A 17308-nucleotide genomic window follows, 5' to 3' on the forward strand; every position below is an offset into this window, starting at 1 on the left:
AAAAAAGAGCTATTTCGTTCTTCATTACAAGTAACTCTATACAGCTTGTGATTCAGTAAACTCAATTACATATCCCTTTATTAACACATGTGTGTGTGTGAGTGTAAGCTAAAGTTAAACGAAGAAAAAAAAACGTTCATGGTTAGTACATTTTCATGCCTTGTCTCGATTAATTTTGCACAAGGATTGCACAAGTCCGGAAAATAGTTTCATTAGAATTTCCTCTCTGCTACACGAACTTCCGCCGTACAGATTAAACGCTTGTTGACTTTAATGGTTACCGTGGAATAGGTATTACAAACGAATTCCTGAACGGTCTTCATTTGAAGACAAAGTTCACATTTCATTTTCTGTAAATTGGAAAAGCTAGTACATAAACTTTCGAGACGGTAAATTTTTACAGGACATGAACTTACATTCATCTTCTGAAGTTGAACTCCCGTCTCCAAACCAACGCTGCATCAAATCCAAGAGAGTACCCAAGATGCATATTCCAACGATGACACCCAAAAAGCATCTATTAAAATACACGTGAGTGTTAATATATGTTTGGCAGATAGATATGGATAACACTGGTTCACGAAAAATTAAAGTTCTCTATCAGGAAGAAAAAAGTCAGTTCCAACCAGTTTGAGATCGAATAGCTAGAAAATGGCACCAGATATTTTTTGTTAGCTCTTAGTTCTAAAGGAGACGAACAGACTTGTCTTTCTAGAATAAAAATTTGAAATATGGTTCTCATAGGCCGCTGAATCCGATGCGGGGCTCTAATATTTGCAACTTTCTGGTTTTCAATACAAACGCGATTGAAATATGGCATAATGACGTAATTCAATGGCGTATATCTCCTATCATAAAATGAATTCCACATTATCAAAGAAACGAGAATTAAGTAAAAGTTGAAACTATTCGTTTATTTCAAATCGAAAAATCTTTTATTGGGACAAATTATGAGTGCAGACAAGTGTAATCAATGAAATATGTGTAATGACAGACCTTAATTAGCATTCATTTCTTGCGTGAGCACACAAGCCGAAAGTATGATGCAGCAGTAAGGATTTGGGGTCTTACGGCCAAGTTTACAGGTTCAAATCCGGCTCTAGTCGGGGTATTTTTAAAATGCAGGAAAATGGTCAGCCACCATGACATGTGCTTGTGGGGCGTGTTCAGAATCCATCGAGTAATTACCGAGTTAGATGTTCTCGGCTAAATTAAAATTCTAGTAAAACTTCGCATGATGAGAGCCGAGGTGCCAACATTCGGTTGGAAACTAGACTTGAAAATTCTCAATTGGTAATTGCACTCACCAAAAATGGTGTCACATTTAAGAATGAATGCTAGTCCCTGAGGAATGTTCTAGGTCTGTAAATACGTAGTCACATTAGAAACTACTAACTAAGCTATATTTCAATCTTCGTTATATAACGGAAGAAACTTGAGGTCTCCCATACGCGAGGCGGTTAATGGAATCAACATTTCGAAAAAGTTGCCGTCAACCAGTTGACTGGTATTTTTCGTTGTCCCCCCTCCCTTCACACGAAGTAACTTAGTTGAATCAACTTTTCTTCGAATAAGTTGAATTTATTCTAGCAGCTACTCCACAACGCTGTTAAAATTGAAAAGAGTTGTCTTAACCATTTATGTAGAGCAAACGTTTAGCAATGCCTCGATGAGTGTAATCAACTAAAAAGTTGATTCTACTCATGGGGATGAGAAAAGTAGCTGCACAGTTGACTGTCATGTGAAGAATGCCAGGTGATACTTTCACTTTCGACCTAGTTACACCGCCCTAGATCGTAGCTTAAGTAACGAAGCTTCCATCTTGGGGCTAAATGCCGTTTTCTTCCTATTTCTGCTATCATGAAATGGCTTGTTTTGCTTCTTGATTGTGGTGCTTCTTGATTGTGGATTAACATTGGTTATTAAGAAACCACAATCAAGAAGCAAAACTTTGATACTTCACCATAGCGGACATAGGAGGAAAGCATCGCTTAGCCCCAAAATGGTGGACGTGTCGCTACTTTATTCAAAGATTAAGAGCTTTAGTTACGCTTCCTAACAACCGTCCGTTCGAAAGTGGATTCAATTAAGTTGCCTCGTGTGAAGGAGACCTTAAAATCTTGCTTTAAATACTCACACAGCTCCTAAAGCGTATGATGGCCATTCGAAAGGTTCTTCAACTTGGCAACCATTTGTTGTTACCTTGAAACCTAAAGGTTTAGAAACTGAAAACAAGAAAACAATCGTAATTTAAAAAAAAACCAATTGCACAATGCTTGCTTACATAATGAGCGCCATAACGATATACAACATGACATTTAACTCAGAAAATATGCACTAAAATAAAACCATTTACTGGAAAACAAATCAAATGGTTGTAATAAAAAACTTTTGTAAAACAAAAATATGAAAAAAAAAAAGGGTAGGTTCCAGATTCGGGGTTGTTTTTGATAGATGAATTTAGATTCGAAAGATCCCCTGAAACGTTATCTGCAATTTTTGTAAATTGTGGTTTAAACGTGAGCTGTTTTTTTTTTTACTATTAGCTATCTTTGCTATTTAGCTGGTGTATATTATCCATAAGGCAAATTTTCAAATTATATCTCGTCGTTGTCATACTTAAATTTTTGCATGTAAGTGAAATAAAACTTGACATATTTAAATTTTGAAGGATAATCTTGTGTAGTAAATGTGTCCTTGTGCTTAACATTTTTTCTACAATGACCTTGAAATTTTTTTTATGAACTTTAATCAATTTCCAACACTTATTCGAAATGATAAAAGGCTTCAATTTTTCAGTATCTTATTTCAGAAATTTGTTTCTTTTGTTCATTATTCTCCCAAAAAAAAGTCATCGAGTTTTACCGCTTTTTGATGGTATTTTTGAGAAAGAAATCTTAATATATTAATAGGCAAGCCGTTTCCTTTCGGTACCGATTCCTCCTCTGTTTGTGAACCGATTTCCTTCATTCTTTGTTTGTTCGGTAACTGTTGCCGAGTCTTAGGGTCATCAATAAAAAATTTTGAAATCGAAAGCTAATTAACGGAGATATTAACTAAAAAAGCATTTTCGTCCTAAATGGTTCTTTCTGCGCGAACGGATGGTCCAATTTTTTCGAATTTGATACGGTTGGAAAGGTTTTTAAAAAACACTCCTAACGAAAAAAGGGTAAGGGCGCCCAAGGTCCAATAACCTAAATCCACTAGAAAAAAAAATTATAAGCGATTTTAGTTAGTGAAACTCAAAAATTTTAATTTTATCTCTTTTCCATTGTTGAAATTCATTGTTGGAAGCGTGAAACATTAAGTTTTCATTCATTTTTTAAACCGTTTTTTCTACACGAAAAATGCATTTTAATGTTTCGTGCTTCGTATGGTTGGAAAGCTCGTGAAAAATGCTTCTAAAAACGTTCTACCCGGTTTTACCGCGCGAAATGACCAAGTTGCTAAGATGACTAGAAAATGAGCTAGAAGCAATTAAAAGTTAATAAAAATTCATTTTTATTTGATTTTTCGCGTGACATTGTCAGCGTGAAGAAATTTCTGGATAATATGCGTTGCCATTTCTCGCTTGAGCGTAAAGAAATGAAATACTTGCATTTGTTTTTATTATTGAGGCTTTTTGGGTAACTAAGGCCATTTAAAATATTTTCATTTTGATTATGTTTTCGCGATTTTAATACTAAAATAAATCATTTTACGGAGTGAGGGAGGACTTTTAATTTCGATGAAATCACCATCTGAAGAAAAAAAAAAAAAAAAAAAAAACACACACACACACACACACACACAGCTCCCAATAATAAATGCATTTTCAATCATTCGGAACTCCAGCGCTCGAATACGCTACCTTGCGGTGATTTACAAAACTGCCGATGAAACTAAAACATTGCCACGTTAAGTTCCACGTGTGTCTGTTGATGTAAACACAGGCAGTTTGTTCTGAGTATTTATTAACGCAATCGATGAGTCTTAGTTTGCTTTCAGCTACAGAAATTAATTCGTCCCTTAATAGTATTCTCGAGCTTCTCAAAATAATGTTAGTTTTCCTTATTTCCTTCTAAAATATGAGTTGATTGAAAATGGTGAAAGCGAAAACTGGATTAACAAACTTGGATAACGTTATACAAGGTAAAAAATTTTATTGTTTTGTATGAATTTGTAAGAATATGAGTTTTTTTTAATCTTTAATTTAACTAACCATCTTTTACAGCAGCATTTAGTTGAAATGGACGGTATGCAAAATATTTTCTTGAATATATTATCGTAGAACAAAATGAAAAATGTTTCACCGAGAAAGAATTTACTTTATTCCTTTTATTCTCAGCTGAAAGGTTTCGCCAAATTTGTTTAGGGTTATAGTTTTAGTATTGTGCGAGCAAAGTAGCCTTGGTGAGATTTCGCGTTTTTAGTTAAACCATTTTTAATTTTTATCATGAGTGGAATAAAATGGTAGTAAGATTACAGAATTCGATAAGTAAAAAGAAATAATGGTCAATCAACTGAAAAGAAAACTACCACCATATATCCGTAAGAATTCTGTAGATGATTTGCATAACTTGACATAATTAAATCGTAACTCAGAAATTAGAAAAATCGAGACAGAAAAATTTTAAATTAACCGATTCGGGAATTCGAGAGAAATAACTCAGCAACAAATGCAAAACAATAAGCGCTAGCCAAGCAAGGCAAAGAAGTATCATCTTCTTTCCATAATAATTTGTAATGTCATATTGAATTTTCTAGCATTAATTGTTGTTCTTGTCAGGTCACAATTATTATTTAGTTTTATCAAGAATTGATAAATATCGAATTCAGCATCGTGGAAATAGCTGCTTAGAACTACGAACTACGTAGTTTGCATTAATCTTTGACGTTTAGTAATGCTTCTTGAATTCTCATTTCTTTCTACGTGGGCCAGAATATCCACAAGACTTTGAAAATTAATTTAAAAAGAATAAAGCGAAAAATATCATACATACGAACAAAAATCACAACACTTTTAGCATTTTCTTCGTTACCACATGCGTTTGTTTTAGTTTTTAAGTCGGCCATTAGACAGTGACTGCAGTGCTCCCTATAGTTCGTTGGAGTTGCGTATCACAAACAGATCTCATGGTGAAACTTTCCATAAAATTGGCGTATTATTACGGCGTCCAGTGCTTTCGCATGGACAATTATATGTTGCAGCGAATAGAGTTCGTTTATTCAAGGCTTCACTTGATGCGCGTCTTATCAGGCTCAGTCATTTCAATAAAAGTTGTAGTATGAAACCAATCAAACAAAAATCCTGGTCAGACTCCAGTGACATCTGGTGAATTTTGTGGCAACTTTTAACTATATAAACAACAGATAAGATTATTCTTAAAGAGTATAGTTATTTAAAATTGAGTTCAAAAGTATTTGAGTTAATTTAAAAGCGGTTTTTTTCTTCCTGAGGAAAAGTGTTTGAAAAGATATTTTAGGCAAAAAGTGAAAAAATATGAAACTTTGTTTTCAAGAAAAATTAAATTTGAAAACAAAATCAGATGAATATAAGCTGAGGAAGACAAATCAATGTAAATTCCGTGTATGAAAAAATGTTGTGATTAATTATTCCCACTTTTCGCAATAAGCATCTTCAAAATTATTTGAGTAATGTAACTGCAAACCTTCAATAAATATAAATAGGAGTGAGCATTTATTGCAATTTATACATTGAATAACTATTTCAAACGAGCTTAAAAAGAAGTTTTCTGTTCGAAAACGTATGTAAATAAATGTTTTGGAAATACTGTTATTTTTTCTTTTTTGGGGGGGGGGGGAGGGGGTTGTAATGGAACTACTTTGATATACCCCCCAAATCGGAAATTTGGCGACTCTTTTTTCTCGCCAAGCAAAATACCTGGTATAAAACACAAGAAAATACTGAATTTGGCAACAGCAAAAACCTAAAAGCTGAAAAATCCTAAAATTGGCAACACCTAAATAAGAAACAGCAACCCTAAAAAGTCCGTAGGGAGTGCCAGATTTGGCGCGTAATTTTTGGGGGGTTATATCAAAGTTATACCGTAATTTCTGCTTCCAATTAATAAAAAACAACCATTGGAAATTTGGCTCTGAATGAAATAACGCGTAATATTATATAATTAAACATTACATCTTATGGACGAAACTATACTGTCTATTAAACGTATGAACTATGCTTAATAATTTGTATCAAGAAAAAGTATTTTTTTGGTTTTAATATGCAAAAATTAATTACATATGCTTCATCAAGCACAACTGATAAATATATTTATCAGTTAAAACAGAACAAATGAAAGTAGAGATTGTTTCTCATAATTATTACTAACCCAGGCAACGCCGGATATTTTTGTTAGTTGATAAATATATTTATGGAAACATTCAGAGAGCTTTTAGTACTTGTTTTTTCTTATACTTTGAAGTTTAATTCAAAATTAGTTATTTTTTAAAAACATTCTGAAAATGGTGAATACCTCAATTTGATATCTTTTGTTTTTTTACAATAAGAACTATTAAAATGCACAAAAAATGCATAGAGATACAATTTTTCTAAAGAAAAGTAGGTAGAAAAGATGTCAAATAAAATTTTTGCCATAAAACTGATCGTTAGTATCGATCATTATAAATTACAACTTATATCATAAAGGAGTACGTTGTATGTTAAAAACAAAAAATTTAAATCATTTAAAAGTGCATTGAAACAATAATGAATTCACCCGGAAAAACATGGCAATAAAAATTTCAAAAAAGGAAAACATGGCAGCTTTTCATTTAAAGATTTTTATAAACCTATACATTCCAGCCTTTTAAAAAAATAATAATAAAAATTCCTTCTTTTTTTTGAACAAAACTTTTGCTTGTTGAAAAAATAAATAAATAAAAATAATAATAACAGTTAAAAAAATAAAAACAAGCCTGTTAAAAAGGTAAACGGTATTCCAATGTTTACGCATTGTGAGGAAATTTAAAGGGGAGAAACTTCGCCACATAAATATATTATTGCACAAAAAAAAGAAAAGTTCCACAAATTTTTAAACTATTTGTTAAAGATCAAATTTAAAAAAAAAAGCCATTAAATAGCATAAAAGGTTACATTAAAATGAAAAAAAAAAATTGGAAAATTAAATTAAGTTATTTCGTAATCCACCAAATCAAAACTAAACAGTATAAGGAAGCAACCATGTTACTGTACTCAGCCAAGGATCCATTAAAGTGTAAAATAATTCGCCAGATAAATGTATTAATTAATTAAAAAACAATAAGAATTCCATCAAAGTATCAAAAGAACAAACAATGGCGACAGCAATTTTAGCAATAGAAAAATTTTTCGCCAATTTCACATGTTCCGCGACTCGATAATTCCCCCATGATTTTAATGTGAATATTAAATGGCAAGAAATATAATGTTATCAAATTTTGTGACGCCAAAGAATTTCATATATGTGCGTCACGATGCATTTCAACTCTTGGCGATTATTTTTTCATTTTATTTGTTGTCCCCGTATTCGGTTTTTTGGTTTCAATAAAATGAAGCTTTTATAGTTGTCAAATATAGTTTGTTCAGCATATTTTTTTTATATTTTACTGAAACTTTTAGTGTCGTTTCGTGGGTAGTTTCATTTACTGAGAGGATTATTGAAACTTTTAATAAATAAATGGTAATAAAATTATATGTAATATAATTTTAAATGCTTTCGATCATCGAATTTATTTTTCGAAGTAGTATGCTATTTTTTTTCGCGGATTTTTAATCAAAACAAAGTAAAATAATTCGCCAAATAAAATAGAGATGTTAAAATAATATGAGAAATCTCGTTAGAATATTTCGCTAAATCAATTTCAATTCTCCATTATGTGACATAATCAGCAGAATAAATTAACCTTGTCATAAGTAAAAATTGAAAGTGTGTAAACTTTGTAAAATTAGAAAAAGAAGCAAACATGCGACAATGTAAGCCTTATTTTTTAATTTTCGCCGACGATGATGTAAGTGCAATTTTTTCAGTTTTCGCTAAGTAAAGGTAAAGAGAAAATTCACCAAGCTGAGCGACGTACCTGTTACTAAATATCAAAAGAGCTAATATGTATTACAGACTTACCGATATTGTGAAAATAAGACAATTATTGTCGAAATCTTGACGATTGCGCCATTAAATACCTCCTTTAAATATGCAGTAAAATACTATATAATTTATAAACAACAAGGTTTCCTTCTCAGACGTTTTTTTTTTTTTTTAATTTAAAGGAAGAGTAATGTTCGAACCCTTCTCGATATCAACTCACATTAAATGTCTCAAAAAATGTATACGTAATCTCTGGGGCCGACTTACTAAAAGTGAGACCAAGGCTCAAAATGCTTTGGAGTTCCCTGTGCTTCAGGGATGCATTTTACCAGAAGTGAACGCCAATGAGAAATGGTTGAATACTGTGTTGGGATCAGCTTTACCTGAAAAGGGAATTTATTTTCCTTGAAAAACAGACCTGGTACGCCGTTCGGGCATCAATTCACCCTGTACTACACTACTTCACATCGGTTAACCATATCAATGAAATTTTACGTTAACGATTGAAAAAACATCACTTTTTACAGCAGAAATAATACGGTAACTAATGTAAGCAAATGATTTCCCCGGTTATACTACAGCGCCATCTTACGGGCAAGGCGGCGCCTTTGATCTTTTGAGAAATGACTGAGCCTGATAAGACACGCGTCGAGTGAAGCCTTGGTTTATTTAACCGAAGAAAATTTTATATTTCTAACTGCAAAGGTCATGCTTACTTTTACAAAGAATATTGTTTGTGCAGAAGTTTTACGTATTAAAGGAGTTTTGCGGTATCATTTCATTCAGGAAGACTTCCATAATTGTGAAATTGGCGAATTTTGTCCATTGGTGAGAAATTTTTGGCATTAATGCCAGCGAGCAAAATATTTCTTTTGGATTCGTAAAAAAAAGAAGAGTAAAAATGTCTGTTTGCAAGGAGCTGATTGCGAATGAAGTCACTCTTTAAGGTGTTGTTCATTAAAGTGTAACAGTTCGTGACAAGGGGATAAGAACGTTTATATTAAACAGTGTCGTTGTAAGGGCGACGCGCAAAGTTAAGAGGTAAAGGTAAGAGGGAGTACGGTGAAGTGTGAAACTTTGTGACAAAGGAGAGACGGAGCAAAAATTTTTGAAACTGTATTAGTCTGTCATCCCCTAAACGATAAACAAATCACAAAGACAATTTTTAAAAAAAAATTGCACTAATATTGCGATGTCCAGTGTTTTTGAATGGACAACTTTTAATGTAGGAAGTGGGATTTGTTCATTTGACTGTTTGAAATTTTATATTTCTACCGGCAGAGGTCAAGGCAACTTACTCAATAATTTTAAACGGTTTAAAAGAAATATTGTTCATGCAGAAGTTTCATGTATAATCTGATTTTTGCAGCATCATTTCATTCGGGGAGGTTTCGATAATTGGGTAATTTCCACTCTTCATCTATTGGCGTCACATTTTTGGCACCAATTGCAGAGCGAAAAATGTTTTTTCTATGCGTACGTAAGCAAAGAGTAGGGAAATATATTATTGCATACGGTTATCACAATAGAGGGGCTGTCCACGAATGAAGTCCCGCTTTAAGGTGGGGTTTGAAAAATTGAAACAGTTCGTGACAAGGGAGAGGAACGAAATAACAAGAGGGACATACAATGGGGAAAATGTGACAACAAGTATTTTTTTTAAAGGAACGTTTATGAAAAACAGCGTGACATGTGACAAAGGGAAGAGGTGGTATGGTGAAGGGTAAAACTTTGAGAAAGGAGCAGAGGGTCAAAAATGTTGAAAAGTATGACATCAGTTATGCACCACCCTTAACTATAAACAAATCACTATAAGACGACTTTTTTTTAAATCGTACTATTATTGCGACGTGTTTTCGAATGGACAGTTGTATGTTGCCACGAGTCGAGTTCGTTCATTTGATACTTGGAAATTTATATTTCTAATGACGACCTCAAAGCAACTTACTCAATAATAGTAGACATTTTATACGTAATATTGTTTACGCAGAAGTTTTACGTATAAACTGAGTTTTGATGCTTCATTTTATACGGGAAGATTTCGAAAATTGGATAATTGTCGATTTTTATCCATTGCGCCAAATTTTTTGTTTCCATTGCCAGCGCGAAAAAGTTTTTCCTTTGCATACGTAAACAAAGAGTTGGGAAACTTCTATTTGCATAGGGTTAGCACAAAGCAACATGGTGTCCAAAATAAAATTATTCAAACGAAGAATTTGACGGCCACACCAATTTCTCTATGGGATTGTTTCTTTCAGTCAAAAAAACTACTTTTAGTCACTAAAATTGATAGAATAAGCAAAAAGAAAAAATAATAATTTGAATTCTGAGATTTTGAATTCAAATTATGTATTTCGCAATCACGAGTTGCGACAGGGCTTACTCATTGGAGTTATTGTTTCTAGAAACGGCTCCTGTCCCCCCAAGCTGGCCCCTCCTCCTGGGCGGTTATGTGTGCACAGTTGTGTGTGTGCGTAGGCGCGCGTGCATGCATGTGTAGGTTTGTGTGTGTGTGCGTAGACCTGAGTGTATGCACGTAGGCGTGTGTGTATATGTGAGTGTGTATGTGTGTGAGCATGTGTGTGTGCAGGACATGCACGCCTCCGACCAGAAAAAGCGGATTCCGAAGCGCCTGCAGAGGCCGGTGGGTGATGGTGCTGCAGAGGCCCCTGGTCCAAGCTGAAAAAGGAACATCAACGCCAAGGACGGTCAAGTGAGAACAATAAGCAATCATGATTGCTCAAAAAAAAAAAAAAAAAAAAAAAAACCGTGGAGCCAGAAAAAGATTTATTTTCTCAACAATTATTTTTTATTAATTTTCGTAACTGTCCGATTTCGGAAATAAAGCGTGGTCTTTGTGACGTTACAGGTGATGTACTTTGACGTGCTACTCCATTGCCGCGCCAAATGATTACGCTTTGTTGTCAACCGCGTTTTCAGGTTATGACAATTTGCTCTGTGCGCTAATGACATCAGTGAATGACATTTCATCGCTTTTGATGTCAAATTGAAGAAGCGTAAAAAATGAATTTCAATCCGCGCACCAATTAAAATAATTGTTAAAAAATATTTGATTTCTTCAAATTATTTAAAAAAAATGGTTAAATACTTAGTTTTTAAGCATGCTCTTTCAGAAAAAATTATTTTTTTTTTAATTTCGGAAACGACCCCATCACCCAAATATCCCCTTTCATCCATTTATTTTGAGATTAAGAGACAAAAAGGAAAATTGAAATAAATTACTACTGTTTGGTATTGTGTGTACATATAAAAATTGTATGCTTCCAGATATGCCGCAGTAAACATGAGTAAGAGTAGAGATAAAAATGTTGGAAATAGTTAAATTCATACAAGTTTTCTCAAATATTCATTTATGAATATGGTCGAATTTCGACCACAGGGCGAACACTAGTTCAAATAATTAGGCGCGGTTCGTTTCAGGTCAAAATGAATGGCGGCACAGTATGGAGTTGGAGTGAAAAAGAACGAATGAGGTTGGTTGAGGCTACTTCATTTTCCCCCACATTCCCTTGCCCGCCAAACGAAAAACCCTCTTTTATTGCGTTGGGGGTTAAAAACAGCAGCAGCCAAATGAAATTAATCATTCAAATTGATGTTTAGACGAGCTGAAAATTTATTTCAACTTTTGAAGTATGAGGCAAGTTTTAAAAGTAAGGTCCGTTTGGAAATAAAAAAAGAACAGTTCAGATAGAGCAACGAAATTTATTGCACAAAAATCTACCACCTTTACGCTATTTTTCGACATTGCTCCCGTGACTTTCCAAGCATTTGTCATAGCGTGGTACAGGTTTTGTATACCTATTCGTACAAAGTTGCCGCCTGTGTAGTCATTCATGAGGATTCTTACAGGATTTTGGCTGGGGCGTTTTTGAAATATCCTTTGGGCTGCCTCCACCTCGCTCGCAGCAACTTTCATTTGTTTCAGCATCTAAAATTTTTCCTTGGCGGTCTGTGGCACATCAACAATAATGAGTTCAGAGAACATGTTACCCATGGTTGACTCCACAGGCGGCAACTTTCAACGAATAGATGCACAAAAACCCTTACCGCGCTATGACAAATGCTTGGAAAATCACGAAAGCAATGTCGAAAAATAGCGCAAGGGTGGTAGATTTTTGTGCAATGCATTTCTTTGCTCTATCTGTACTCGTTCTTTTTTTTTTTCAAAATGGACCTTACTTTAAAACGTGCCTCGTATATTTCAGCTTTTTTGATGCATTTTAATGAGCTATGTCACATTTTGGAAACAAATTTTTCAAGAGCAAAAGAAGGATTCATTTACAACGTACCCACTTGGCATATCTTTTGCACATCCTCCTCAGAGCAAGTAGAAGGAATGCAAGTACCAAACCAAAATGCTACTCGTTTTAAGTATCCAGCACCTTTTTCCAGCACTTCGTTTGCCTAGAAATTTAAATAGTGACGTTAAACATTAATGAAAGAGAGAGAGAGAGAGAGCGCGAAATATTATTTTAAAACAGTAACAGTAGATAGAAACGCATACTAAAGGAATTTTTCAACTTAGTACGAAAGTTAATGAAATGGGACTGCTATTTAACCGTGAAACTATTATCTAACTATCACACACGTGACTATAACCTCGTAATGAAAATAACAGGTAAAACAATATCCAGCTATGAAAATATTTGTAACTTCTCTTTCCGAAAAGCAAGTATCACAAATTAGTTACGTCTACAAAAAAAATAGTGAAGATTGATTATGTTTACTGCCAATAATCCTAAGAATCTAAACGGACTAAGCGATATTAAATAAGAAAATACGTGCGGTAAATTTATGACAATTGTGAGATTGATAAATTGCCGAAGGATATTTTTTTTCTTAACTTGGATGCGAATTGAATTGTTAAAATGGTTAAATAAAGATTGAGATGTGTCAGTTCCTCAGCTTTTGGTTACGTCTCATACTTTTTTTAAAGTAGCTGCTACTTTATTAAAGAGATCCAATCCTTCGAAGTCTTATTTCATCACTGATGAGTTAGTTCAAATCTTACCGTCTAAGTAAAATTCCTCCCCTGAATCTTCTTAATTTTTGTTCAAGTAAATAACTAAATTCTCTACAATTATAAATAAAAATTTTAAACATTTCGAGACAAATTTAATGGAATTGTCACGCACATAAAAAACTTAATTTTTTTACTAAAAATATCCTCGTTTATTATGCACGAAATCTGCAATATTTTCCTTCGCAACTTAAAAAGAAACATTAGACATTTTCCTACTTAATAGTTACATTACTTAAAAGTTAATAATCAGTGGTTTTCCTGCGTAAGAAATTATGGCAAAGCAAGCTGCGTTTTCTGCTTTGAAAATGGTTCGTCTGCAAAAACTTTACCTGCCATTTAAATTTCACTTCAAGAATAAATAGGAGACAAAGAAATTTTTAAAGCAATTTTGAATTAAAAAACAATTATCTCCCCACCTCCGATAAACAGTCATTTCAAAAAAGGAAAATGAAAGACCTTTTGCATAAGACGTACAGATTTGTTCTCAGTTCAAACAATCTGTTTGTTAAAAATATTAATAAAAAAGATGAGAACAGCTGAACAGCAGACCATATAAATAAGTTCAGAGGCGGATGCAGACTACCATTTTAGGGGAAGGGGAGGTTCTTGCTGAAATGCTGAAGAATGACCCCCCCCCCCCCCACCCCTCATAAATGAAGTAACAGTTTTGGGCTTCAGTGGATACTCGCAATAATAAGCACTGGCATCAAATTATTCGACCGATGCAACCAGTTGCTCTATACGAACATTACCACAGTAGAGCATTAACGTTATTAACCAATTTCATTAGCAATAAAAAAAGTGATATTGAAAACATTTACTTTAAAGTAATGCATTGAAAATATTACAGAAATCATTTATATTTCATTCATAAACTGTTTGAACACAATGTGGACAGATAATATTTTCGACGATTTAGGGGGAGGGGAGCGGCATGACACCCTTATATAGATTTTATATAATTTTCAATGAATAAAATTTATCATATTTAGTTCTCAAAAATTAAAAAACAATTTTAAATTATTTTCAGATCAATTCGAGATCAAGTTATGTTATCGAAGTGTATGAGATGAAACATTCGTGCTTCAAGACTGATTCAACAAAAATATTCATTTTGCTGAGTTGGGTTTTTTGATATATTATATTTTATTGTATTTTGCCGCAAATCCTCGCTCCTCAATCTTCTTGCACACTTACCCATTCAGGGGGAGTTCCATGGGCATCTAAATAACTGCTTCCTTGTGCAGTCTTTTCGTTTACCGGATACAGTAAAGGAGACTGATATCCAACCATACAATATTGTCCTCGGAAGGATTCTTGTCCTTGCGAGTCATTGACCCGGATGCGTAGGCATTGATCAAATGCTCCGAAGTCCATGACTGTGCCTTCCAAAATACCACTTGGAAATTTGCCGCTAGCGTCAGCCACTAAAAAGAAAATGTGTCATACATTTGAAGACATGATGTAGTACAGGGTATATTAGAAGTCCTGACACTTTTTAAAAATTCATATCAAAGCAACAAATTGTCGTATAAATATGGTTTGCGCCGTAATACATCGAAGAAATTTTCAGGTTCATGAACATTTTATGACATTGAAAAAAAAAGAAAGAAAAAGAAAGCAATCGCTGTGCCGTCATAATAAGAAAAAGAAACGTACCAGAGTTCAATGTGTACCATTTGTGGATATGGGATGAACTTGAGTACCGTTTAGACATTGTTCGAGCAACATACGGTGCACACATTGAATTCTGGTAATGAAAGGTATCACTTTAAGGTTAATAAAAGATTTAAACACCTCACATTATGTTTGTTTTTCTCCCTGTGACTATTACAGCGATTACTTATAATTACGCTTTTCCCCTTCTTTTAAATTTTTTGACGATGTCATAAAAATTCTTGAACCTGTGTATTATGGCGTAAACCGCATATTCCGAAGACAAATAGTTGCTTTTCTATAAATTTCAAAATGTGTCCAAGACTTTTCGGAAATCCTGTACGATGCACAACTCTCAAAAAATAATTAAAAAAGAGCATACGAAAGTTGCAATGATATTTTACGTTCAGAACCAACATTCATACAACTGCTGTATGAATGTTGAAACGGAACAAATAAAAGATTCTAAAAACCGCGGAAAACTTCGTACTAAAGTGTGAAAAATAAAACGACACACCGATACTACAACTACAATTCAGAACCATCAGAAAAAATGCGAGGATTTGTGACTTGCATGTGCAAGGTTCTACCTGTTGACTGGGTTGTGTTCTTACACACCTAATGAAATACAAATCAGTTATATACACTGATCTGTGATTTCTACAACAGATTTGGGGATCCATCACAATATCACGGGACGCGGAGGCGTCCCGCCGCCAAGAAAACCAAACGTCAGCAGCCGACAAAAGCAAACCCACCGCCAAAGACAAAAGAAAATAGAAGCGACCAAGAATAGTTTGCACGACAGAACAAGTTGGTGTTTTCTTGGTTTTTCACCCCTCTGTATCTCAGTCCCATGAAGACTCGGAGTTGATTTTTGGTACACTCAATCTTTAGTGGAAGCGTAAACTGAAATACAATCCCCTGGATCATCAGGGGGAGGAGGAATTTAAGCTATAAAATCGCTGTTCAAAAAAGTTTTCGCTTTCTTTGACAGGGCTACAGTCCAAACGAAAAAAGGAATCAAGCTGAAATTTCGCACACACATTAATTGTGCCCTACTGATGTGCCTTTTGTGCCATTTAACCCATTCCCCCTTCGCTTTTACCCCACAAATCGTACCTTCCCGGAGTTCTGCAGCAGCCCCCCCCCGGGGGGGGGGGCTATGGTAATGATTTCTTGTATACATATTCTTGGGGAGCCATTGAGGACATATACAAAACTTTAAACCCCAGGGACATCATGGGCCGGAGTAATTAAAGTTTGAAAATCACTAATTTCCCCTGAATTCATATGTACTTACTCTCAACTTATAGGGTTTGTTAATCTCTGATTGCAAGGATGCAAGGCTAGAACAGATCTAAGGTCTAACGATTGTTTGAAAGTTGTCTTTGGAAATGAAATTCAACCAAGAGTAATAAAATAGAACCAATGTTGCAACTAGACGTCAAATCGCGGATATCACAAATTTGCCACAGTGACTGCGCATGCGCGCGGACTTCGCTCATTGGGCTTTCTGTTTTAAGATTCTATGCAGTTTGTTGATATTTAAGCAGAGAAACATTAATGAATAAGATTAGAATACAGTACCCCCCCCCCCCTCCCAATCTCGCCGATACGAAATTTCTTTTCTTCCTGTTTTTCAGTTTTGATATATTTAAGGGGGAAGAAATTTTAAATGTCGACGAAACTGGGGTTAAACCATGAAAGTATTTTGCGTGACATAATATGTAACTGTACGCATATGATACATCTAACTTTATAATTGAAAGCAAAAATAGCACTTATTTATTGGTTTTCTTATTTTCTAAATTAATGCATTTTTCACAAACATAACACATTATGAATTGAAATATATGTGTGGATATCCGTGTTTTGCAGTAATTTGTTTATAGACAAAATTTTTACAATTAATTTAAGCAAGACATTTGAAATGAGCTAAGTCCACGCGCATACGCAGTCGCTGTATCAAATTTGTGATGCATACATCTTCTGACTCATTCTAATTTAAAATATTTAAAGACTTTTTTTTGCTTCGGTCATAAAATACGTTATTTTGTCTTTTTAGTGAACTTTTAAACAAAACTAGGTATTAAGCAAGAAAAAGAGTTCCATCAAAAGAAAGATAAATCACCCAACGATTAAAATTATCCCATAAAACGTAAAATAATCCGCGATTTAGGAAAATAAGTCATTAAATAAAAGCTAGATTGATATAGCCCGCAAGTTGTAAAACATTAAAAAAACTTCATGAAAATTTTGAATAATCCATGAAATAGCTGTAATTTATTGCGAACTAGTAAAATACTCGAAAACAATATAATTTAAAATATAGTATTTTATTATCCAAGCAGTTTTCTTTGCAACAGAGAGGATACAAGGATTGCGATAAAATTTAAACGGCTCAATTCTCAGCAATCATGTTTGTCTTAACATGAAAAATTACATATATATATATATATATATATATATATATATATATATATAATATATATTATATATATATATATTATATATATTATATATATATATATTATAT

The 17308-nt window shown here is 33.8% G+C and overlaps 1 protein-coding gene across 1 annotated transcript in view; it reads right to left on the minus strand.

Moving 5' to 3' along the window:
* The window catches only part of LOC129217449 (nose resistant to fluoxetine protein 6-like), a 61980-nt gene that overhangs the window by 33291 nt on the left and 11381 nt on the right, over positions 1–17308 (minus strand). The window contains exons 2-5 of the mRNA XM_054851750.1: positions 14311–14540; positions 12380–12494; positions 2138–2225; positions 417–517 (exon numbers count right to left, since the gene is read on the minus strand). Coding sequence (XP_054707725.1) covers positions 417–517; positions 2138–2225; positions 12380–12494; positions 14311–14540 — 534 coding nt within the window. The remainder of the gene's footprint in view (positions 1–416; positions 518–2137; positions 2226–12379; positions 12495–14310; positions 14541–17308) is intronic.

The sequence above is a fragment of the Uloborus diversus genome, chromosome 2 (assembly GCF_026930045.1).
Source record: "Uloborus diversus isolate 005 chromosome 2, Udiv.v.3.1, whole genome shotgun sequence".
Lineage (NCBI taxonomy): Eukaryota > Metazoa > Arthropoda > Arachnida > Araneae > Uloboridae > Uloborus > Uloborus diversus.